This window comes from Oryx dammah, unplaced genomic scaffold (assembly GCF_014754425.2).
Source record: "Oryx dammah isolate SB20612 unplaced genomic scaffold, SCBI_Odam_1.1 HiC_scaffold_1, whole genome shotgun sequence".
Classification (NCBI taxonomy): domain Eukaryota; kingdom Metazoa; phylum Chordata; class Mammalia; order Artiodactyla; family Bovidae; genus Oryx; species Oryx dammah.
The window spans coordinates 99,636,719-99,663,635 of NW_024070185.1; the positions used below are offsets into that span (position 1 = coordinate 99,636,719).

General features: G+C 41.7%; 1 protein-coding gene across 1 annotated transcript in view; it reads right to left on the bottom strand.

Annotated features, from left to right (window-relative positions):
• The window catches only part of SUSD1 (sushi domain containing 1), a 135,131-nt gene that overhangs the window by 33,140 nt on the left and 75,074 nt on the right, over positions 1–26,917 (bottom strand). The window contains exons 11-12 of the mRNA XM_040239531.1: positions 6,584–6,675; positions 3,821–4,007 (exon numbers count right to left, since the gene is read on the bottom strand). Of these exons, the coding sequence (XP_040095465.1) occupies positions 3,821–4,007; positions 6,584–6,675 (279 nt within the window). The remainder of the gene's footprint in view (positions 1–3,820; positions 4,008–6,583; positions 6,676–26,917) is intronic.

The following is a 26,917-nucleotide window of genomic DNA, read 5'->3' on the forward strand; positions in this document are numbered from 1 at the left end:
GCTAATGTGAATCAGCAGTGCAAAACGTCCAAACAGGAGAAGGACCAAAGAGTAGGAGATTGAACAGCTATTTATCTTGATAAATCACCATGGGAAGAAATGCCCAAATTGAACATTTCCTTCCAACTCACCAGCTGGTGAATTCTTTTTTGGTCTAAAGCTTTCATTAACTAACCAGGCATTTTCTCAATGCCAACACCACCCGCTGGCCATTTTGAGATTAGTTTTCATATGCGTTCATTACAAAAATATTTCTTTGCTGTGCTATCATTGTCCTTACGTGGGCTAGCACGATCCTTATGTGTTGGGGATTCAAGGCAGAACACACAGACAAAAATCTCTGCCATCAGAGGGCTCCTATTTTAGTAGGGGAAAAGAAAACAAACAAGTAAAAGTCAAAATACAAGTTCTGAAATGAGTTCCGTGAAGAAATTCAAACAGAGGAAATGGATAGAGAGTGATGGGGTGGTGATGGGGAGGTGATTTTTGAAAGGATGAATTTGAGCAGAAACCTGAGTGACAGGGCTTCCCCGGTGGCTCAGGTGTAAAGAAACTGCCTGCAATGCAGGAGATGCGGGTTTGATCCCTGGGCCAGGAAGATGCCCTGGAGAAGGAAATGGCCACCAGCTCCAGTATTTTCTAGCTTGGGACATCCCCTGTCAGGGGGCCTGAAGGCTACAGTCGGTCGCAAAAGAATCAAACATGACTTAGTGACTATATAACAAGGACATGTGGAGGGCGTATCTAAGGATCAGTAAGCACCAGATGGAAAGGTCTGGATGCAAAAACAAGTCTGACCCGTTTGAGAAATAGCAAGGAAGGTAGGGAGGCAGCTGATGCTTAGTGAGAAAGAGAGAGGGCAGAGGAAGATGAGGTCAGTGAGGCAAGCAAGGGCCAGACTATATGTTCCGTGGTCAGGCACATGGATTCTATTCCAACACTAACGCAAACTCATCCGACAGTTTTGAGCTGGGGATGACGTTCTTATGTGAATGTTTTTCTTTTTTAATTAATTTTTTATTGGAATATAGTCGATTTACAATGTTTTGTTAGTTTCAGGTGTACAGCAAAGTGAACAAGTTTTACATATACATATATCCACTCTTTTTTTAGACTCTTTTTCCATACAGGTCATTACAGAGTATTGAGTAGAGTTCTTTGTGCTATACAATAGGTCCTTATTTGTTATCTATTTTATATATTGTTGCGAAAGTGAAAGTTGCTTAGTCGTGTCTAACTCTTTGCCACCCCAAGGACTATACAGTCCATGGAATTCTGCAGGCCAGAATACTGGAGTGGGTAGCTTTTCCCTTCTCCAGGGGATCTTCCCAACCCAGGGATCAAACCCAGGTCTCCTGCATTGCAGGCAGATTCTTTACCAGCTGAGCCACAAGGGAAACCCAAAAATACTGGAGTGGGTAGCCTATCTCTTCTCCAGCAGATCTTTCCAACCCAGAGATCAAGCTGGGGTCTCCTGCATTGCAGGCAAATTCTTTACCAAGTGAGTTATCAGGGAAGCCTTATATACGGTTGTGTGTATTTGTCAATCCCAATTTCCTAATTTATCCTGCCCGTCCTTTCCCTCCAGTAACTATAAGTTTGTTTTTTATATCTGTGACTCCATTTCTGTTTTGTAAATAAGTTCATTTGTACCATTTTTTAGATTCCACATATAAGCAACATTACATATTTGTTTTTCTCTGTCTGATTTACTTCACTCAGTATGACACTTTGAGTGATCTTCTTAAATATTTTTTTATTTCAATTTTTTTTTATTTTTTTAATCTTTTGGCTGCGCTGTGCAACACATTGGATTTTAGCCCCCAGGGATCAAACCCATGTCCCCTACATTGGAAGCATGAAGTCTTAACCACTGGGCTGCCCGGGAAATCCCTTGAGTGATTTTTTAAAGCTCTGGTGAAGATGAAGACAGGAGCAGGTGACAGGCAACTGTGAAAGCAGGGAGAAGATTTAGAAGCTATTGCAGGAGTCCAAGCAAGAAGTTGCTAGCTTGGATTAAGTTGCTAGTTGTAAAGGCAAAGGGGGTACAAGTGGTTGGATTCATAATGTTTATTTCAGGAACAAGCCAGCTTGTTAAGGACTAGAAACTGATGGGAGAAGCAGAATTAATTACAATTACTTTATGGCTTGAGCAGTCAGTGAATAGGAATGCCAATGACTGAGACAGAGAAACCTGGGTGGAAAATGAATTTATGGGGTAAAGACAAAGATCAGAAATCAAAAGTTCTATTGGTCTTGCTTATTAGATGTTCAAATAAGATATTGGAGACAGGTAGATATATGGAGCTCAGAGGAGAGACTGTGACTGCTACTGCTAAGTCGCTTCAGTCGTGTCCGACTCTGTGCGACCGCATAGACGGCAGCCCACCCGGCTCTCCCGTCCCTGGGATTCTCCAGACAAGGCTCTCCAGACTGGTTGGTGTAGGTTGCCATTTCCTTCTCCTATGCGTGAAAGTGAAAAGTGAAAGTGAAGTCGTGTCTGACTCCTAGCGATCCCGTGGACTGCAGCCTACCAGGCTCCTCCATCCATGGGACCTGCCCAGCAAGAGTACTGGAGTGGGTTGCCATTGCCTTCTCCAATGTGACTAGGACACATATTTGGGGATTGTCAAAATACAGATATTGTTTGTAGCCATGAGACTGGTAGAGATCACAGAGGCAGAAAGGGTAGATAATGAAGTAAAAGGATGAGAAGGCAGAGGGCGGGGCAACATTAAAGTAGACAGAACTGGTGGAACAGACTGGGAAAGAGCAGCCAGCGAGACAGCAGGATCCAAAAGCCAAGAGAAAAGGTATTTCAAGGAGGGGATGCCAAATGCTATAGAGAAAATCAAATAAGAATAAAATTGGCCGGCGGATTTTGCAAGATAGAGGCAGCCCCAGTAAAGCATTGAGAACAAATGCCTCTGGACTGGAAACAGTTAAAGACAGAAGAGGAGGTAAGGATGTGGTTGTCTCCACAACGTTCTTGCAAGGAGTTTCACTGTCAAGAGGGGCTGAGACAAGAGAGAGCAGCTGCAGAGGGTCCGGCATCCAAAGAAGCATGTCTACCTTTGTTTCCATTTACAAAGGAGGCATGACCACCTGCCAGTGCAGTGGTGGGACTCATTCTTTACTGGGGGAACAGATGAGGCAAGAAGGGGTGGCAGGATTAAGGGAAGGCAGGGGCAAGAGAGTTGGCATCAAGAGAGAAGATAAAATATAGGTTCTGCCTGCAGGCAGCCCTGGGAGACTTTGGGAGTAGGAAGTCCTCACCTGATTACTTCTAATTTATCAGGGAAATAAGACACAAGAAACTAATACTCTGATAATTAGCTCAGAGCGTGTGTATTGGGGGGCTTGGAGGACACCATCACAGATTTGAGGCCAGATGAGAAAATGAGTGGAGAGTGATTTTCTAGGGTACTAGAGTGAGACTGCCAGTCATTCTCCCCCGGAGGGTAGCCCACTCTTAAGGTACTTGTAACAGAATGACAAATATGTTACTGAGAAAGAAACAGTCAGAAGACAAATTCTTCTTAAGGATGAAGTAGTTCAAATATCCAGAAGGAATGTAACCAACACCCATGGACACACCCTCCAGATTTATTCAATGCTATTTTGTTTCAGATATCTTTTTAAGAAATAAAACATTACAGTTTCAGGGAAGTCCCTTGAGAACCTTTCTCCAATCTCATATCCTTCTTCCTCTTTCTCTTAAAGTTCATCATATAATGATAAAAAGTAATAGCGTGCCTCTTTGAGCCTATACAGCTCTGCAGCGATTTCGTTCGGCCAAATGCTGTTATTCAAGATTTACCTGTTATCTGGGTTGTCAGGGAGATGACCACAGGAAGTTCAGAAGACAAAGCCTGGATGCTGACACTGTAGTTGGTACCTGGACTCAGGTCCAAACACGTCTCAGGAGTCTGACTGCTGGCAGTGATATTAAAGATCATTTCCTGGGCAAATCCTTTCTGATACCATCTCTGGCCCCAAATGTGGACCTGAAACATAGAAAAGTTCGCCAGGTAAACTACCAGCTTGAAAGGTTGAATGCCTGGATACTTACTTTTTCTCATGAGCCCTCTTGCTTTCCATTCTAAAGTTCCTCTAAAAAGTGAAATACATTATGTGATATCCTGGATGGGAGGAGGGTTTGGGAGAGGATGGATATAGGTATATGAATGGCTGAGTCCCTTCGCTGTTCACCTGAAACTACCAGAACATTGTCAATAGGCTCTATCACAATACAAAATAAAAAGTCTGAGAAAACAAATATGAAATACAAGTAGAGCTGTAATACTATAAATATTGGGGAAGTCCATAATTACAATACCATCAGTAAAATAAATATATTTTTAAATCAAAATGCACAACAGTCCCTGAAACTGACAAGCTTCTCCCTTTTTGTTCCCACACACATAATGGCACATGCCCAGTGGGAAAGCCTGTTGGCAAAACTGAAGAAGGAAGGCCAGAGAACAATTTCCTAGGGAAAAAAATTAAGAATCTGAACTAAGGCTTTTCCAGAGCAGGGTGTGCGTTAGGATACTCCTAGCCGGTTTCTGGAAAGACCTGGGAAGGGTTTCTCTCCTCTCTCACCACCTTCCGACAGTCCCAGCATCTGGACCAATAGATCCACTTCTCTTCCTACTTAATTTCTTCTAGCAGCAGCAAATCCCATGGTCTGTACGTTTGTTACAAACATATTTAGCTTTAAAAGTTCCCCCTTGACTCGCTAGGCAACACATTCAGACCCTTATCAGAGGCACTGGTGCAGAGAGACACACACCCATGAAAAGTCACTGGCTTCCTTCCATGGACACTGCCTGAACCTCGGCTCTGTATCAGACTATGTTACACAGAGAAACCCTCATGTCTTTCTCATCAATCCCCAAAGTCTCTGACTTCAAATATGCAGCAGAAATGCCCACTTTCTTGCTGCTTCTTTTCTTTTTTTTTAAGAATTGCATTCAGTTTTTATTCTATGTTTTTAATTTTTATTGGAGTATAGTTAATTTACAATGTTGTGTTAGTTTCAGATGCACAGCAAAGTGAATCAGTTATGCATATACATATATCCACTTTTTAAAGATTCTTTTTCGTATAGCTCATTAGAGAGTATTGAGTAGAGTTCCCTGTGCTATACCCCAGGCTCTTACCAGTTATCTATTTCTTCGATGGTAGCTTGTATATGCCAGTCCCTGGGCCTCCCAGGTGGCACTAGAGGTAAAGAACCTGCCTGCCAATGCAGGAGACAGAAGAGATGTGGGCTCCACCCCTGGGTTGGGAAGAACCCCTGGAGGAGGGCATGGCAACCCAGTGCAGTATTCTTGCTTGGAGAATCCTGGAATAAGTGACTTGCTTCTCTGTTACAAGTACCTCCCATGGACAGATGAGCCTGGTGGGCTATGGTCCCTAGGGTCCCACAGAGTCAGACACAACTGCAGTGACTTAGCATGCACGCATGCATGTCAGTCCCGATCTCCCAATTTATCCCTCCCTCTCTTATCCCCTACCTCTAGTTCATTTGTATCCTTTTTTCATACTGGAGGATAATTGCTTTATGATGTTGTGTTGGTTTCTGCCATACAACAACGTGAATCAGCCGTAAGTATACACATGTCCCTTCCCTCTTGAAGCTCTCTCCCACCACTCCATGCCATCTACCCATCTAGGTTGTCACAGAGCACTGAGTTGAGCCTTCTTTATTATACAGCAACTTCCCAGTAGCTATCTATTTTATATATGCTAATGCGTATATTTCAATGCTGCTCTCTCAGTTCAGTCCACCCTCCCCTTCCCCTGCTAAATCCACAAGTCTGTTCTCCATGTCTGACAGGCACTGGTACCTGCAAATAGGCACTGCTACCTGCAAACAGGCATTGCTACCTGCAAATAGGCACTGCTACCTGCAAATAGGCATTGGTACCTGCAAGTAGGCACTGCTACCTGCAAATAGGTACTGGTACCTGCAAATAGGCATTGGTACGTGCAAACAGGCATTGCTACCTGCAAATAGGCATTGCTACCTGCAAATAGGCATTGGTACCTGCAAATAGGCATTAGTACCTGCAAATAGGCACTGGTACCTGCAAATAGGCATTAGTACATTTTTTTTTTAGATTCCACATATAAATGATATCATATGATATTTGTCTTTCTCTGACCTATTCACTCAGTATGACAATCTTTGGATCCATCCATGCTGCTGCAAGTAGCATTAGTTTGCTTTTTTAATGACTGAGTAATGGTCCTTTGTATATATGCACCACATCTTTATCTATTCCTCTGTCGATGGACATTTAGGTTGCTTCCATGCCCTGGCTGCTGTAAATAGTGCTACAATGAACACTGGGGTGCATGTATCTTTTTGAATTATGGTTTTCTCCGGGTATTTGCTCAGCAGTGGGATTCCTGGCTCATATGGTTTTTGCTTCTTATTGCAACTGTAACTATAAATCTTTCATTGATTATGGAAGCTATCTAAGTGGTCTTTTTTTCTTTGGGTTTGTTGATATTTTTTTAACCTTCCACACAAGACAAACACCTAAAAAAGGAATAAGTTTCAGTAACTTACTAAATACATCTCCTCTATATCAGCTGTCTTCATACTTCTCCATCTCAAGCAGGTTTCATTAAATATTGAAATGTTACTGATGGTTTGTTGTACTGCAAGAGGAAAAGAATGAGAAATCAACTTACACCTTATACCAAAATATTACTTTCTCATTGAACAATCTTCCAAAGGTTAGCATTTACAAGAGGATGCCTTCTGCACTATTTCAATGTAGAAACTAGTGGTAGCAGTCCAAAAAACTCCACTTTTATATTCCTGTAAACTCAGTCCTGATGAAAGATTCACAACCAAAAGATACCCAATCAGAGGATCCTTCTTAAAAATTATTTAAGTCTATTCACTGCAAATTCCCTTGGTTTCCTAAGCTAAAACTCATTGTCCTTGCCTTGGACAAACCTCATTTAGACAAAAAAGCACCAGTTTGAAATTCTGAGCTGAGAGCAACATTTCAGCAGAGAACTGAGGATTGCTCCTTGAGGAAATAAAAAAGGCCACCTCAAACAGTCTGGCTTTTCGTGATGGAAAGCAGGGAATGGTCCCTCTTGGTTTGGGCTTCCTCATCTTTTACTACCAAAGAACCATTTGTTGGTCTCTGCTCAATGTCATAGTAATCAATCCAAAAGATAGTTCAAATCTGGTACTGTGTAATATAGAGGCACATTCTTCAAGCTTTTAAAATAAAGACTATGAAAGTGTTAATCGATCAGTCGTGTCTGTCCAATTCTCTGTGAATCCGTAGACTGTAGCCCACCAAGCTCCTCTGTTCATGGGATTCTCCCAGCAAGAATACTGGAGTGGGTAGCCATTCCCTCCTCCAGGGGATCTTCCCAACCCAGGGATCGAACAGGGTCTCCTGGATTGCAGGCAGACTCTACTGCCTGAGCCGCCAGGGAAGCCCCAAATAAAGACTAGTTATTCAAAACTCAGAGGTTACTTCCTTCAAAGATGATCCCTGTCCCTAAACTGAAAATAATATATCAGACTTGCTAAGAAGTTTCATAGGAACACTGTGATGACTAATATGTGATAAAGACAACTCCCAAAGCACCTGAAAAAAAGAAAATCTCATGAGAGCCAACCCTATTGTGTAAGCCCCTCAACCAACAGGTTCCTTTGAAAGAAGCCAAGCCAAAGGACGTGACCCCTTTTTATGGACTGGGCAGCTTTGCCCGAAGAAAACCTGTTCCACAGGTCACAAGCTTTACTTCAAACGTTGTAAGACAAAGTAGGGAAGAAAGTATAGGTGATTCAGGATAAGGCAATCTCGCTACTAGGTATAGAAGATGGTTTTAGAGATAAACAGTAGTGGTTCTGTTCATACTGTTCATGGGTTCTCAAGGCAAGAATACTGAACAACAGACTGGTTCCAAATAGGAAAAGGAGTACGTCAAGGCTGTATATTGTCACCCTGCTTATTTAACTTCTATAAAGGGTACATCATAAGAAAAGCTGGGCTGGAAGAAGCACAAGCTGGAATCAAGATTGCCAGGAGAAATATCAATCATCTCAGATATGCAGATGACACCACCCTTATGGCAGAAAGTGAAGAGGAACTAAAAAGCCTCTTGATGAAAGTGAAAGAGGAGAGTGAAAAAGTTGCCTTAAAGCTCAACATTCAGAAAACTAAGATCATGGCATCTGGTCCCATCACTTCATGGGAAATAGACGGGGAAACAGTGGAAACAGTGTCAGACTTTATTTTGGGGGGCTCCAAAATCACTGCAGATGGTGACTGCAGCCATGAAATTAAAAAACACTTACTCCTTGGAAGGAAAGTTATGACCAACCTAGATAGCATATTCAAAAGCAGAGACGTTACCTTGCCAACAAAGGTCCGTCTAGTCAAGGCTATGGTTTTTCCAGTGGTCATGTATGGATGTGAAAGTTGGACTGTGAAGAAAGCTGTGTGCTGAAGAATTGATGCTTTTGAATTGTGGTGTTGGAAAAGACTCTTGAGAGTCCCTTGGACTGCAAGGAGATCCGACCAGTCCATTCTAAAGGAGATCAGTCCTGGGTGTTCTTTGGAAGGAATGATGCTGAGGCAGAAACTCCAATACTTTGACCACCTCATGCAATGAGTTGACTCATTGGAAAAGACTCTGATGCTGGGAGGGATTGGGGGCAAGAGGAGAAGGGCACAACAGAGGATGAGATGGCTGCATGGCATCACCAACTCAATGGACGTGAGTTTGGGTGAACTTCGGGAGTTGGTGATGGACAGGGAGGCCTGGAGTGCTGCAATTCATGGGGTCACAAAGAGTTGGACACAACTGAGCAACTGAACTGAACTAAACTGAGTAGTGGTTCAAGGAAACTCACACTTCTTAAATTTTCAAAACATATATAATTTTAATAGTATTTAAACCGTTCCAGATCATCCAAAAAGGTAGCAAGTTTCCAATTCATCAGTATGACTGGATAGTCAACAATGCCCAAGCTATACAGAATGGCACAACCAGTAACTGAACATGCTATGCCAAACTCACTTATAAATGTAAATACAAAAATACAAAATAAAACAATAGCAAATAGAAGTCAGCAATACGTTCAAAGAACAGTACACTAGAAACAAGGGAGATTTACTCCAGAAATACAGAGATGATCATTATTGGGAAAGATAGTAATAGATCAAAAGAGAAATACCATACGGTCACTTTTATAACCATAATGGTTAATACATTTAATGGACATTCCTTTCTTCATAAACTAGGATTTGATTTGATAGAAACTCGCTGATTTAAAAGAGTGTTTATTAGGAACCACCATACTTAGTGGTAAAACAATGAAGCAATTTCTAGTAAAGTTAAGAACAATCCAAGGATGTATGGCCTGACAGCTGCTATTTAGCCCTGTTGTTGCTGTTTAGCCCCTGAGTCATGTCCGACTCTTTTGCAACCTTGCCAGGCTCCTCTATACTCAGGAGATTCTAGACAATGCAGACCTAGGCAATGAAAAGATGAGCTATAAATGCCAGAAAAAAAAGGGATCAAATTATGCAACTGCTACTGAATCAAAAAGAATCAACTAAAAAATGAATATACAACAGAAAAACAAATAATAGGAATTTGGCAAAGTGCACCCAAAGGTAAGAACAGAGAAAAACTAACAGTTTTCTACATATCTGCGAGAACAAGTATAGTGGGCTGAATAACGTTCCCTCCAAAGATGTCTACATCCTAGCTCCTAGAATCTGCATCATGTTACCTTAATGGCATAAAGACTTTGCAAATGTAATTACAGTGTGGAAGATTATCCTGGATTATTCAGATGGGCTCAATGCAGTGACAAGGGTTCTTAAAAGAAGGAGACAAGATCAGGGCCAGAAAGAAATTTAAGGTTAAACTGAGGAGCATTCAAGACTGAGGATGGGGCCACAAGCCAAGGAATACAGGCAGGCTCTAGAAACCAGAAAGGGCAAGGAAATGGATTCTCCCTTTGAGCCCCCAGGATGAACATAGGCCTGCTCACACAAGTAAACTGAAACTACAAATAAAACAGAAAAATTAAAAGATCTCTATTCACAAGAGAAGAAACCATGAACAAACTTCAAATACCTAGGAATAAATCTAACTATAAATGGTTGGATCTCCTTGCAGTCCAAGGGACTCTCAAGAGTCTTAGGGATTGGGGGCAGGAGGAGAAGGATGAGATGGCTGGATGGCATCACTGACTCGATGGACGTGAGTCTGAGTGAACTCCGGGAGTTGGTGATGGACAGGGAGGCCTGGCATGCTGCGATTCATGGGGTCGCAGAGTCGGACACAACTGAGCGAATGAACTGAACTGAAGAAATGTCCAAGACTTATCTTGTGGCAGGAAAATCGAAATAATACTTTTCTTAAACAGACATGAGACCTTTCTTTTCTGATAAACAAGGAAAATAAGGAAACAATGAACAAGCTGGGGAAACAGCATAAATAAGCCTAAAAGAGGTGAGCAATCTTGATTATTCTTTAGCTGTTACTACAAACACTTGTAGCTAGATTTGTCCTTCACAAAGCTCAACAAAACTAATTACTCTCTGATTCCATATAAATTCTACTATGCACCTGGCATTCTTCTCTTGTAGCATTCTACATTTCAAAAAGGTCACAGGTCAATAACTTCAGAGACACCAGACCGGTTGCTGTAGCCATTTTGAAATTTTGCCCAAAAAAAAAGCAAAACATTCATTAGGATATAAAATTTTTTCCCTATCTCCCAGAGAGCAATGCACAGCTCTTGAAGCATTAGCCTACTGTGTTTCCCCTTTGCCTGGCAAAGAATAAATCTACTTTTTTCTTTTCTCCAAACTCTGTCTCCATATTTCTATTTGGCATCAGTTGGACAGGGAGTCAAGATTTTGGCAACAACATGAAGATTTTTTTTCCTCTGAAGGACATGAAAGAAAACAATAAAGAGAAAAATGCCACATCCTTGAATGAAAAGATAGGAAAGTGAAGATACCAACTCTCCACCAAGTAACCTACAAGTGGAATGTACTTCCAAAGGTGATTCCTATGGTCCTTCTTGGAGTAAGTTTACTCATTCATTCAGTGAATATTTAGAAAGTTCTCACCATGTGCCAGGCATGCTTTGGAGCAGGATAAAGTGGTAAGAAAATGAAATCCCTGCACCGAATGGAATTCATTCTAGTGAGAAAGGCAGAAAATAAACAAGTGAAAAAAATAAATCTTAAAATATAATCTTGGCACTTTCATGGTGGTCCAGTCACTAAGACTCTGTGTTCCCAAGGCAGGGGGCCTGGGTTCAATCCCTGGGAAGGGAACTAGATCCTGCATGCCACAAATAACTGTCATGTTACAGTAATGGTGGGTCCACAATTCCTTCTGTTCACAGGAAACGTCTCACTGGTTAAGTTTAGGTCCATGTTGGTCAGAGAGTGACTCTGTCTAGATTCCTTTCCTTCCATCCAAGGGGCTCACAGTTTGAACTAAAGGTAGGTTGAATCCCTGCTGACTCACTTGGAGTGGAAAAGGGTCCCCAGTAGAAGGCAGCTCACGCTGAATCCTGTCCTGCCCCACTCTCTGATCCTTTGCTCTATTAAGTATTATACATGCCCGGTCTCTCACTCAAATGGCCATTCTCTGCTGTACTTTCAGTGGTCACTCTGCCTTCTCTCTCTCATTTCCCCACCCACAAGAAGCCTAAAGCTGAAAAACCAGACCTGCAAGAATGACTCAGAGAAGAAAAATTTTGGCTCTTAGTTCATCAGATTCTTAGAAATTATGTTTCAGCTTTGTTAATGCAGGCAAGCAACTCTGGGCAAAATCAGTCATTACTTTCTCAGGGCTCCCAGAGTCCCCTGCAACTTCAAACTACACTTTATGCATTATATTACTATGTATGTATAATTATGCCTGTGTGTATTATGAAACACCATGTCTCATTCATCTTTGTACACCCAGTGTCCAGGACAGTGGCGAGCATGGCGTTCCCTACTGTTAAAATGTAAGCAGTCAGCAATATGAGGAAATCTAAGCACCTGATATACTGGGAGTGTGAAAGTTGCTCAATCACTCTTTGCGATCCCATGCACTATAGCCTGCCAGGCTTCTCTGTCCATGGGATTCTCCTGACAGATACTGGAGTGGGTTGCCATGCCCTCCTCCAGGGAATCTTCCCAACCCAGAGATGGAACCCAGGTCTCCTGCATTGCAAGTGGATTCTTTACCAGCTGAGCTACCAGGAAAGCCCCTACCTGATATATTAACCAAATGGAATACAAGTACTCTGAATAAGACATGGTTCCTGCCCTTAATATGTATTTAATCGAGAAGAGAAGTTACACACTATATCAATGTAACAAAAATATAAAGGAGTATATAATAAATGTTGTAATATAAATTTAAGTCACAGTTAACATTTGATAGATGCTTACTGCATATCACATATGCTGGTTTTCCATGTGCATTAACCCATTTAGTTTCACAACAAATCCATAACCTTATTCCCATTTTTATAGTGAAGGCAGTTTAGCCACATGAGGTTAAATAACTTGCTTAAAGGCACAGAGATTGTAAACAGCAGATCTGAGATTTGAATTTAGATAACCCGACTCCAGAGTAACTGTGCCAAACTCCTCCCAATATTTCCTCCTGAAAAAGATTCAGAAAGAAGAACATGTACTTTCAGTTGAGGGCATCATGAAAGAAGGGAATATAGGAACTGAAGAAGAAGGGTGAGGTTTCCAGGTAGAAGAAAGGGCAGGAGAGCAGGGATATGGAGGCGGAAAGTTAGCACTTGAAGAGTTTATTACAGAGCTTCCCTGGTGGCTCAGTGGGGAAGAATCTACCGGCCAATGCAGGAGACACTGGTAGGATCCCTGATCCAGGAAGATCCCACTTGCCACAGAGCAACTGAGCCCATGCACCAGAAATACTGAGCCTGTGCTCCGAAGCCCACAACCTCTAGAGCCCATGCTCCACAGCAAGAGAAGCCTCCGCAATGAGAGGCCCGCGCCCTGCAAGGAAGAGAAGCCCCCGCTCGCCACAACTAGAGAAGAGCCTGTGCAGCAGCAAAGACCCAGCACAACCAGAAATAAATGTTCAAAAAAGACTTCATTAAGATTAGCGTTCCAGTTACTTCACTGATAATGGTGGCCCCTTAAATTCAAATCTCTCCATACATTCTCCAAAATATACTTCAGATCAACTGCAAAAGCAAACAGAACAAAATAAAACCAATGCTGTCGTCACCACTGGAAGACAAGAGAAAACTGCAAACTTTAATCACCTTTTATGAAAAAGCAAATAGCAAGTCCCAGCAAAGCTATCTCTCAATTGCCCACACATCATTCTAGAGAGTGAGGGGGCGCTAGAAGAGACCTGTGAAAGAGAAGAGGGAAGCAAAGGGCCCAATCATTAGTCAGAGTCACTCCCAGAAAGAGGAATTTCACCTTAAGGGTGAAAATCCTGAAAAAGAGACCTGGCATATCAGAGTACTAACTACAAGCAAAATAAGAAAAATCTATGAGACTTCAGGTCAAACCAGTCAATCCTAAAGGAAATCAACCCTGAGTATTTACTGGAAGGACTGATGCTGAAGCTGAAGCTCCAATAATTTGGCCACCTGATACAAAGAGCCAACTCACTGGGAAAGACCCTGATGATGGGAAAGATTGAGGGCAGGAGGAGAAGGGAGCAACAGAGGATGGGATGGTTGGATGGCATCAGTGACTCAGTGGAGATGAATTTGAGCAAACTCTGGGAGATGGTGAAGGACAGGGAAACTTGGTGTGCTGCAGTTCATGGGGTCGCAAGGAGTCAGACACAACTTTGCAACTGAACAACGAGAAAGATATTGCTTCTGGGAAAGCGGAGAATAAAAACGAAGGAATAGGTATCCTTTGAAAACTATGTGGTGACAGGAAAAAGAAGTGCAGGGAGAAAGTAAGATCTGATTAAGTCAAAGTGAAAGTTGCTCAGGCAACTCTTTGCAACCCCATGGACTATACAGTCCATGGAATTCTCCAGGCCAGTACACTAGAGTGGGTAGCCGTTCCCTTCTCCAGGGGATCTTCCCAACCCAGGGATCAAACCCAGGTCTCCCACATTTCAGGCGGATTCTTTATCAGCTGAGCCATAAGGGAAGCCCCTATAAGACAAAAGAGAACCCAAAATAGAAGAATACAGATAAACTACAACCACTTTTATAAAGCAAAAGGAAGCATAAGAAAGGATACAGGAAATAAGAGAGCAGAAATTAATGATGTAGAGCAAGAGTCAGGAAAGGTTTCTATAAAGGGTCCAATAGTAAATATTTTAGGTTTTCTGGACCAGACACTTCTGTTACAACTACTCAATCCTGGCTTTGTAGCACAAAAGCAACCAGACAATATGTAAATAAATGACTTGACTGTGTTCCAATAAAACTTTCTTATGAAATCAGATGACAGGCCAGATTTGGCCCACGGTCCATACTTTGCTAATCCCTGATGTGGAGTAGATCTAATTGTGGAAACAAATAGTAGATCTAATTAATAAAAAAAAAAATCTTCACTTTTTGAAAATACTTATCAAAATAGACAAACTGCTAACTAATCAGCTAGAAAATAAAAAGGAAAAAATCAAGTAAATGGAGAACTAATCTTTGAAATAAAAGAGAATTCAAAAAGTTACTTTTGCAGACCACCATGCAAATGAATTTTGAAAACAGATAAAATGGGTAATTCCTAATACAGTTTACCAAAATGGACTCCATTAGACAATAAAAGCTGAAACATACCAATGTCCATTAAAAAAAAAATTGAGACCATCATCAAGGAACAAACACAGAAAATCCCTAGGCCTAGACTGTTACCGAGAGGAATTCTACCAAACCATCCGAGAACAGGTAGTCCAAATGTTTCATAAATTGTGATGATGAAGGAAACTTTCCAATTCTTTTTATGAAACAAAGAAAATACTAATGTCTAAACCTGATAAGGATAGTACCGAAGAAGAAAGAAAACTATAAATTCACATCACTTATGAATATTGGTGCAAAAATACTCAAAGAAACAGAATGTAATGCCATATAAAAAAAATAATGTACTATGACCAAGTGGGATTTATTTCAAGAAAAGGGGAGAGAAAGAGAGAACAAGAGAGAGAAATTTGAAATTACATCAAATTAAAAAGTCACAAGGAAATGAAAAGAAAAAAGAACATCAAGTAGTCAAGTTTCCTTTGTATTGTATTAACGAATAGGGTAAACTGAGAAGGAAGTGGTCTTTTGTCTGATTTCAGCCAAGGAGAGAGCCTTGGAGCCTCTTTGTCTGTACACATGATTAGAATATGGTGGCCCTGAAATGGAAGAATGAGACGAAGCCATTGCATCTAAAGCCATTTAAAATCCATTTAGTGATGAGGGCCAGTTCCAAAGAACTTATTCATCTTTATTTATCCTCTGAGTATGGTTCTACCTAGCTGGATCTACAATGTCATTATCTTAAAGAGAACAACCATTTTCTCTCTCCATTTTTGGCATATTACGGATGACTGGCTATTCCATGCAAAATATATGCTGATTTTTGGCTTGGCCAATGGCAAGTATGAGTTTCTCAGGCTGATGGCTTATAAGAGAAGCAGGCTGACTTCAGACATACCTTTTCCACCCAGAAATGTTATTACAGTATTTATCATTTTGTGGAAAAATACCAGAAACCATGTTAAATTATTTGTGGTCTTTACTATCTTTTGTTTGGACTTCAATTCTGTGAACAGCAGTCAGTTACAGGGGAAGGTTTATAAGGTCCCAAGAGATCTCAAATTATGCATGCTGTTAGAAAACCTGCTATCGTAAGCCACTTCATCAGTCAGGCATTCTACCAGGGAATAGAGGAAAAGTGGCCTGTTCCTCTTTTTTAGATACTTTTAAAAATTTACCAACACTATTTTAGAAGTAACTAAATGCAAGCAGTCCTCTTCTAAAGAGAACAGAAAAACCAGCATTCTCTTAGTCATAAATGATTTGGTTTTAAACCTCTAATTAGGAGCAGCCTAAACAGTTGGTTTTTCAAGGTAAATACTGTCAAGAAAAAAATGGCTACAAATCAACTATCTGGAAAGCACAGTTACTATTTTTATAGCCCTTCTATAACTCTATAAATAGGGTATCATTTTAGTTGTCCTTGATGTATATTTCAGTTTATCTTAGAAGGATATAACCATTATTCAAGTTGAGAGTTCATTATTTTGTTGAAATTTTTCTTAAGACAAATTTGGTATCTAGTTACAACTACCATGAGATTTTCAGGCTAAAAGTATGTGATCACATTGTAAGGACAGGAATTGAGATTCAACCATGGAGGGCAGATTTGTACATTTCCCTTAGCTTAGCTCCCTAGACTCGGCTTAGCCCTATAATGGAGGCAGGCAGCCTTCTTTTCAGGCACAGATCCTTGTAATTCAACTGGCAACACAGATCAACTCTTTCCTTGGGATGGATGAGACAGAATCATCTAAACACATGGGCCCCATAATTTATCGAGCAGCAATATTTAGGAAATATTTCCTGAAAAACATGGACTCCAGTTCATTCCTCCAAATAATCTAAACTAACCTAATCATACCCCTGAATCAAGTCAGATCAGCAGAGCACAGGCATTTCTGAGGCACCTTTCCTTGCCCACTCCGCAATGAATTATGTTTTTCTAAAATACAATGAGCCATGTTGAGGGGCAATATAAGAAACAGCATCATAAAACTCTCATAAAATGCTGCTCAAACACTGAATTACTTATGAACCACCCTCCCCCAATCAGAAATTTCTATATGTTGAAAATAACTTTACTTCCTTCCAGAAACACCATTTGTTGTAGCCTTATAAGTCATGTAATGGCTTTCTTCCTGGCTAGATGGGATGAAAACTTAAACCTAAATGTGGGAGCCACTGATGAAAAAGTAAATGGATTATGAGGATATGAATTATTCTTAGCCTTATTCTGACATCCTTTTTAGGTCCCTGAGTTTGTTTTACATTCTTCTTTAGGTTACCTACTCATTTTATATACCCATGCAGGTCACTTAGCTTTCCTGGTGGCTCAGATGGTAAAGAATCTGCCTGCAATGCGGGAGACCCAGGTGCGATCCCTGGGTTGGGAAGATCTGCTGGAGGAGGAAATGGCAACCCACTCCAGTATTCTTGCAAGGTTAATCCCACCGACAGAGGAGCCTGGAGGGCTATAGTCCATGGGGTCACAAAGAGTCGGACACAACAGAGCAACTAACACTTTCCCTATGATGCAGGTTACTTAAAGTCCTAGAAAAAAAAGATGGGCTATAAATAAAAACTTTTGTTTGAAAAATCTGTATTTAACATTAATGCAATAAATCACAAAGGAAAGATCAATCAATTGGACTGCATAGAAACCTAAAGCCTTTATACATCAAAGACATCATAAACAAATTTTAAAAAATGATAAAACAGGATAAGTATTTGACACAAATAATTTGACACCAATAATAAACTCTTACTCTATGAATAAGTTGTATATATCAATGAAAACACAGAATTGAACAGATAAATGTAATAACAATGGTAAAGAAATCAGTCAAGAAATTTGGATGTTGAAATATATGAATTTGGAGGAACTTAGAGTTACTTTCCTAACATACACTCGTAGAACTAGAATGGACCTTTCCCAATCAACTCTCTGACATTACAGAGGTCATGTGTGTTAAAGCTTGCTAGTTACCTGTCTCCTGATTTTTACAAAAGAAAGAACAATTACGGCCTCTCTCCACTCCCTACTCACTAATCCTCAAGGAATGAAAAGTAAATATGTAATCTGACAGGTAAGAAGAAGGCTACTATTCCTTCGGTCACATTTCCTAGTGGGTGGAGTTCATATGTCATAGGTCACTGCCCAAAGAAGCAGATCCTTGCTGTCTGGGACCTGCCTAGACTCAGGCGCAAGGGACATGTGTATCTCGTCTCCGAGAAGTGAGTAACCTGTCTCTGCCCATTCCTTCTCGGATCGTCAGCCTGAGACTGGGTGGGTAAGCCAGGCAAGGGTCCCTGTGCAGACTCAGCTACCCGAACTTCCAGGGGGAAAGACAGTAGGAAACCCCATTTTGCCACACATATCTAAGCCTCATTCTCCAGCGTCACTCTTACTAGAACTATGTTGGGGTAATTCCTGGGAACTTGCTCAGGCAAATAAAGTCGATACTTTACTCTTCATGTGTTGGTCTGGAGAAGTGGGGTAGGTAAGACTCACACTCTTCCACCTGCAACACGTAAATACACTGAGGTTATATCAAGACAAGAGCTTCCACTGGGGAGCAAAGCACCCCCGGGAGAGATGGAGGCTCTTGGTCTCTGTACCTAGCATTGCAAGAATAGATCAAGCACTGAGACCTGCCTGGTGGTCCAGTGGTTAAGACTCCATGCTCGCAGTGCAGGGGGCCTGGGGTCCATCCCTGACCAGGGAACTAGAGCCCACGCACCACAGCTAAGACTTGGTGTAGCCACATTAAAAAAATAATTAGATGAGGTATTGATAGATATTCAATTACCAGGAAAACTTCACATATCAGGCAAAATGTGCAAGTTTCTTAGGCATGAGCACTTTGAATTATTTTGACTACCACTTTTTTTTTGGGGGGGGGGTCTTTCTCTTTATCGTGTCTTTTCTTCTAAGTAAGGGTTTTAATTTACCCAGAAGTAGCTAAGTAGCTTGTGTGGTTAGAGCAGTGCTGCTCAAAACATGGACTGGCAGCATCAACAAGGCCTGGAAACTTACTAGAAATGAAATTTTGAGGTCTGCGCTCCAGGCCTGCTGAGTCAGAATCTCTAGGATGGAGTTCAGGAACCTATGCTTTAATAAGCTCTCCAGGTGATTCTTCTGTTAGCTAAAGTTTGTGAAGCACAAAAAGATCATTAGTGGCAGATTTTGATGGATTTTAGAGAGCATCTGGGGGAGCCAGACATTAGCAGACAACAGGAGATTAGCTACCCTAAATTCTGTCTCTCTTTATCTTGTTCAGAATGAAGAGATCTGAGAAAAGACTAAACCCATGGTTTGTCTACAGGCTCAAGAGTCACCCCAACACCACAGGCTCTCAAATTGCTCTGGATTGTTTTACAGAGCCCCAGACTGAGAAGGTCAAACCAGTTAATCCTAAAGCATCAGTCCTTCCAATCCTACTTGTTGGAAGGACTGATGCTGAAGCTGAAGATCCAATGCTTTGGCCACATGATGCAAAGAGCCAACTCACTGTAAAAGACCCTGAGCTGGGAAAGACTGAGGCAGAAGAATAGGGCAACAGAGGATGAGATGGTTGGATGGCATTACCAATTCAATGGACATGAACTTGGGAAAACTCTGGGAGACAGTAAGGGAGAGGGAGGCCTCCAGACATGCAGCCTGGAGGACTGCATTGGACCCCTGCAGTCCATGGGGTCCCGAGGAGTCGGACATGACTTAGCAACTGAACAACAACAACAGCCTGGGGATTCTAGAGCAGGGATTCTTCCTGGTTGAAAAGGGGATAAAATCCAATGGGATTATTACAAACTCAAGTGCTGAGAAAAAGTCATAAAAGGTATTGGCTAGAACCCTTTCTTTCTAAAGATGAGATTTGCTCAAGCTCTGAAAAAGGAATGAAATCAGTTTACAGAAGAGGTTTCGATCTTGCAAATGGGACAATATTGAGAGAAAATGGAATAAAGTGAAGAAGGAGAAGAAAATTTGAAATCATATTTGGTTCAGTTCAGTCACTCAGTCATGTCCAACTGCGATTGTGACCCCATGGACTGCAGCACGCCAAGCTTCCGTGTCCATCACCAACTCCTGGAGCATGCTCAAACTCATGTCCACTGAGTCAGTGATGCCATTCAGCCACCTCATCCTCTGTCGTCTCCTTCTCCTCCTGCCCTCAATCTTTCCCAGCATCAGGGTCTTTTCCAATGAGTCAGTTCTTCCCATCAGGCGGCCAAAGTATTGGAGTTTCAGCTTCAGTATCAGTTCTTCCAATGAATATTCAAGACTGATTTCCTTTAGGATAGACTGGTTGGATCTCCTTGCAGTCCAAGGGTTTTCTCCAACACCACAGTTCAAAAGCATCAATTCTTCGGCATTCAGCTTTCTTTATAGTTTAACTCTCACATGACTACTGGAAAAACCATAGCTTTGACTAAACGGACCTTTGTCAGCAAAGTAATATCTCTGCTTTTGAATATGCTGTCTAGGTTGGTCATAGCTTTTCTTCCAAGGAGCAAGTGTCTTTTAATTTCATGGCTGTAGTCATGAAATCTGCAGTGATTTTGGAGTCCAAAAAATATAAAGTCTGTCACTGTTTCCATTGTTTCCCCATCTATTTGCCTTGAAGTGATGGGACCAGATGCCATGATCTTAGTTTTCTGAATGTTGAGTTTCAAGCCAATTTTTTCACTCTCTTCTTTCACTTTCATCAAGAGGCTCTTTAGTTCTTCTTCACTTTCTGTCATAAGGGTGGTATCATCTGCATATCTGAGGTTATTGATATTTCTCCCAGTAATCTTGATTCCAGCTTGTGCTTCATCCAACCCAGCATTTCATATGATGTACTCTGCATATAAATTAAATAAACAGGGTGAAAATATACAGCTTTGACGTACTCCTTCTCCTATTTGGAACCAGTCTGTTGTTCCATGTCCAGTTCTAACTGTTGCCTCTTGACCAGCATACAGATTTCTCAGCAGACAGGTAATGTGGTCTGGTATTGCCAACTCTTTAAGAATTTTCCAGTTTCTTGTGATCCACACAGTCAAAGGCTTTGGCATAGTCAACAAAGCAGAAGTAGATGTTTTTCTGGAACTCTCTTGCTTTTTCGATGATCCAGTGGGTGTTGGCAATTTGATCTCTAGTTCCTCTGCCTTTTCTAAATCCAGCTTGAACATCTAGAAGTTCACAGTTCATGTATTGCTGAAACCTGGCTTGGAGAATTTTGAGCATTACTTTACTAGCATGTGAGATGAGTGTAATTATGTGGTAGTCTGAGCATTCTTTGGCATTGCCCTTCTTTGGGATTGGAATGAAAACTGACATTTTCCAGTCCTGTGGCCACTGCTGAGTTTTCCAAATTTGCTGGCATATTGAGTGCTGCACTTTCACAGCATCATCTTTTAGGATTTGAAATAGCTTTGTTCATGGTGATGCTTCCTAAGGCCCACTTGACTTCACATTTCAGGATGTTTGCCTCTAGTCCAGTGATCACACCATCACGGTTATCTGGGTCATGAAGATCTTTTTTGTATAGTTCTTCCATGTATTCTTGCCACCTCTTCTTAATATCTTCTGCTTCTGTTAGGTCCAGACCATTTCTGTCCTTTATTGAGCCCATCTTCACATGAAATGTTCCCTTGGTATCTCTAATTTTCTTGAAGAGATCTCTAGTCTTTCCCATTCTATTACTTTTCTCTATTTCTGTGCATTGATCACCGAGGAAGGGTTTCTTATCTCTCCTTGCTATTCTTTGGAACTCTGCATTCAGATGCTTATATCTTTCCTCTTCTCCTTTGCTCTTTGCTTCTATTCTATTCTCAGCTATTTGTAAGGCCTCCTCAGACAGCTCTTTTGCCTTTTTGAATTTCTTCTTCTTGAGGATGGCTTTGATCACCACCTCCTGTACAATGTTATTAGCCCAGCTAGAAAACTACAATAGGAAAAGGAGATATATCCAAATGTAACCACTCTAAAGAGACTAGGAAAGATAGAAATACTCACTAGGTCAGGGAAATGGCTGAAAATCATCAAAGAGAAGAATAAAGGGGCTATTCTGGGGAAAAAACAAAATGATCCCCCAAAATGTGGGATCAGAGGTAAGTATTATTCTATCAAGAAGGGTCCTCTGACAGGTGTAAATAGGTAACCCAGTGTAAGCACTAATAGAGAGCTTTTCAGTAACTGGAGTTGTGGTACCACATAGCTACAGAAAATGTGACGTATTTAATAAGAGAAGGACTAGAAAGATCAGTGTAGGGTTCTTCAGGCATCATTCAGTGAGTTTCAAGGTGACATTGTTCTTACAGCTGAAACACCAGGTATGGCACAGACTATAAGGAAGTCTGCCCGGGAAATACACGGATTTAAAACTTGAAAAGAAGGAGCAGAAAAGCAGAGATGTAAGGAGGATTCACGGTGCCTCTTTGATCAGGCCCAGGCTGACGTCACAGACTGAACTGAACAGAAATAAATACCTCCTAACAAAAGGGAAGGTGGGAAGAATTTATCTGAACACTGACTGATGCAAGGCATCATTCTTGCTCTATGAAGACCTCACAGGCAGAATTCAAAGTTATATGTTAGGAGCACAAAAATCGAAGTACGAAAACAAAAAGCAAATACAGAGAAGGTAAGTAGTAATCTATAGCAAAAGATATTAGCCAGGCCTGGGCAAGAAGAAGGAATAGAAACAGCTGGCATGAAGGTTGAAAGCTTACCACTCAGCTAGCCTGACGGAGCAGAATGGAATGCTTAGGAGGCCCTGGACACTGGAGGGTTATCCCTCGCAATGCAGTAAAGGAAAGGGTGGTAGGAAGGAGTGCTTCAGTTCCCATCAAAGAAACACGAGCAGTTCAGGTCTTAGAAATTCAGTTCTAGGGAAAGGTGGGGTTTGGGTGAAAAACCACTAACCTAGGGGACTTCCTGCACCACATCAGACCAATGAAAGCACAAGTTCCAGAAACTCAACAGCAGCTCAAGGATCAGAGAGGGTAATTTTCCAGGAAAGACAAAGGAAACCTCTTAACCAGGAAGCAGGACTTAGAAGCAAAGCATTCAATAATAGGAAGTCATTTGGATTAGGACAATTCTTGGGAGCTTTCTGGGGACAGAGAAATTCAGAGAAAAGAACAGGAAGTTGGGACTGTGTTGCAAGACAATATATTTCTTTCTTTCTTTTTAATGAACTATGAGTGTATTGCAGTACTTTTCTCCCCATTTGTCATGTACCCTCCTTTCTGTATATAGAAGTATAGTTAATTTACAATTTTGTGTTTGTTTCAAGTGTACAGCAAAGTGATTCAAATATACAATATATATATACACACATATATGTACACACACATATATACACTTTTCAGATTCTTTTCCATTAAACGTTATTACAAGATATTGAATACAATTCTCTGTGCTCTACGGTAGGTCCTTGTTGTTTCCCTCCCTTATATATGTTGTTGCTGCTGTTGTTTAGTGGCTAAGTTGTGTCTGACTTTAGCGACCCTATGGACTGTAGCCTGCCAGGTTCCTCTGTCCATTGTATACTGCAGGGCCATTTCCTTCTCCAGGGGATCTTCCCAACCCAGAGACTGAATCCCAGTCTCCTGCATCTCCTGATTGGCAGGCAGATTGCTTACCTAGAATCAGGTAAAGATTCTAGGTAAAGGTTCTAGATTTACCTGAGCCAACAGGGAAGCCCTACCTTATACACAGCAGCGTGTATATGTTAATCCCAAATTCTTCATTTATCTCTGCCCCTTGCCCCCACTGGAGCTTCCCAGATAGCTCAGTGGTAAAGAATCCACCTGCCAACGCAGGAAACGTGGGTTCAATCCCTGGGTCGGGAAGATCCCCTGGGGAAGGAAATGGCAACCCACTCCAGAATCCAATGGACAGAGAAGCCTGGCAGGCTACGGTCAGTGTGGTTGCAAAAGAGTCATTATGGTTGCAAAAGAGTCGGGCATGACTTAGCAACTAAACCTGACTTAGCAACACTACCTGCCGCCTTCTTACTTTGTTTTCCATGTCAGAGGGTCCATTTCTTTTTAAGACAATGCGTTTCACTTGAAGAATTTCCTACTATAGATATGGATGCCCTGCTTACAGAGAAAGGAGGCTCTTTCACTACACAGATCAAGATCTTTAGCAACGGAGGAGGGTGGGAGAAACAGGGCCTGAAGGAGAAATGGAAACACAAGGTTCTAAATACATGGGATAGACAACAAGAAAGACCTGGAGCCACCATGGGCAAAGTTCCAAAATGTTCAGAGAGAGCAGATTTCCTGCCCTACAACCGATGAGCAGCCTAAGGTCAGACGGAATCCAAGGAACTTTATGAAAAGAGATTTCCCAAATTAAGTTGAAATTCACGGCGGGTAGACTTCCGATTGCTTGGTGGCCTATAGAGGAGGACACATCATACGGCAGATTATACTCACTGTGGATAATCTGGGGTCCACCTTGCAGAGGAGGAGATAACCACAGTCTCTCTTTCTCACCCTGGCAGCACGACCCCCTCATTATACTCAAGCTAGAGACTGAATCTCCTACCCCTTTCTCCAACTCACTCTGCTGCAGCCATGCTGGCTTCCCTGATGTTCCTGGAACATGCCAAGGACATGCCTGTCACATGGTGTTCCCCTCACCTCCTTCAAACCTGTACTTAAATGTCTCTTTACAATAGAGGCCCTCCCTGACCGTCAACTGCCACTCCCTTTGCCAAATTTTATTCTTCATCTTACCACTTAGCCCCACCTAACATGTGATATATTTCCTTACTTGTTTATCTGTCTCCTCTCCAACCTCCTGACTCCAACCCCGTGACAGCTGAGACTGTTTTATTGCTGCTTCACTGTCAGCTATAAGAACCTGCCTGACACACAATAGATAAGAAATGAACGTTTATTCAATGAATGCATTTACACACCCGCGGCACTTGAAGTTTCTGCTCATGCTCCAAGGCTGACAAAAGCAAAGGAGGTCTGGACTAACACGCGCTAGGTTCTAGGAACAAAATTTTTCTTTTTTTTTGAGCACTAATATTTAGTTAAAAGCAGCAGATGCACTGATTAAAAATGAGGGCCCGGGAGCCAGACTGTGTTCAAATCCCACTTGTATCTCTCACGAGTTTTGTGATCTTGGGCAAGCTGCTTAACTTTCTCTGTGCCTCATGGTCCTTCTCTGTAAAAGGGGAATAATAGCAATGCCTTCCTCAGAAGGTTGGGTAGGTTCGGGTTGACTCAAGGATAGCACTTTGGACAATGGCTGCATATCTTCAGTGCTCAAAAAGCAAAGTTAAAGCTGATACTGTGTATAAAATAGACAACTGATGTGAACCCATTGTGCAGCTCAGGGGACTCTGCTTAGCGCTCTGTGCTGACCCAAACAGGAAGGAAATCCAAGAAAGAGGAGATCTATGAAAACGTATAGCTGATTCACTTCACTATACAGTAAAAACTAACACAACATTGTAAAGCAACTATATTCCAATAAAAACTAACTTAAACAAATGAGTAAATAAAGCTAGTACTGTCGTCATCATCATTATTATGTACTAGGAACTGTGTTAAACATTTTACTTGCATTATGTCACATGAGGAATCACGCAGAAGGTAACTGAGGCCCAGGAGCAAGACAAACAGATCTAATCCACCGAGTTTTTCTCACTGACATTCACACAACATAAAATTAACCACTTTAATGTATACAATTCAATGATATTTAGTACACTCACAGTGTTGTACAGCTGTCACTTAATTTTGCTTTTCAAAGTTCTGTAACTCTGGGACTCACATTGAGACATTGAAAGATGAAACTTGGGATAATTCAAGATTACTTCAACTTTGGAGGTACTTTAGTAATATAGGCTTTCCAGGTGGCTCAGTGATAAAGAATCCGCCTGCCAAGGCAGGAGATCAACAGATGCAGTTTCAGTCCCTGGGGTGGGAAGATCCCTTGGAGGAGGAAATGGCAACCCGCTCCAGTATTCTTGCCTGGAGAATCCCATGGACAGAGAAGCCTGGCAGGGTACTGTTCATGGGGTCGCAAAGAGTTGGGCCTGATTGAGTGACTAAGCACCACCTCCACCAAGAAGTCACAAAGAAACAAGATTCCTAGGATGCAACAGCTAGAACACACTCTCCATCACAAGCAGGCCACTCTGACAGAGACTTTGCAGAGAAAACACTGGGGAGGAAAGAACCTAGGACTCGAGTGCCTTTACACATTAATTGACAAGGAGAAGTAGGTGTTAATTTCAGACTTTTATTCCTCTGAGGATTGAACAGTTGGAGGAAATGTATATTCAAATTCTGGAAATGGATGTGGGGGCTAGGTTTATGCTGTGAGGAGGTATTCATCGTGCAATGTCTGTTGATACCAAGCATAATCTGAGATGGAAAATAAAATAGTGAATTTTCATTCTCCTGTACTGCATGGCCCTCACTTGTGTCTATTCTATTTCAGAGCCTTCCAAGTACAAAGACCAAAGTGTTCACTCTCAACCCGCAAAGATCAGTGGGTGAACAGCATAAAGGCCTCAGGAGCAAGACCTATCTTATTCTACTGTTTTCCTTCAAAGCGGGCAGCGTCTCTGCCTGGCTGTCCATAGATTTGTCCCTTAAACCTTACTGATAAAAGAACAAAAGAAATTAATTGTAGAAGGACTTCCCTGGCAGTCCAGTGGTTAAGACTCAGCACTTCCAATGCAGTGGGTGCGGGTTTGAATCCCAGGGACAGAGGAGCCTGGTGGGCTGCCGTCTATGGGGTCGCACAGAGTCGGACACGACTGAAGCGACTTAGCAGCAGCAGCAGGGAACTAAAGATGCTGAACGCCCTACAGCACGGCAAAAAAAAAAAAAAAAGGAAATTAATTGTAGCGACATCAGCATCTCTTGCCACTAGGGGGAGCTGTGGAGTTGACACAGCCGCTTCTATCCGGAAAGGAAATCAACCCTGAATATTCATTGCAAGGACAGATCCTGAAGCTGAAGCTCCAATACTTTGGCCACCTGATGTGAAGAGTCGACTCACTGGAAAAGATTCTGATTCTGGGAAAGACTGAAGGCAGGAGGAGAAGGGGACAACAGAGGATGAGATGGTTGAATGGCATCACTGACTCAGTGGACACAAGTTTGAGCAAGCTCCAG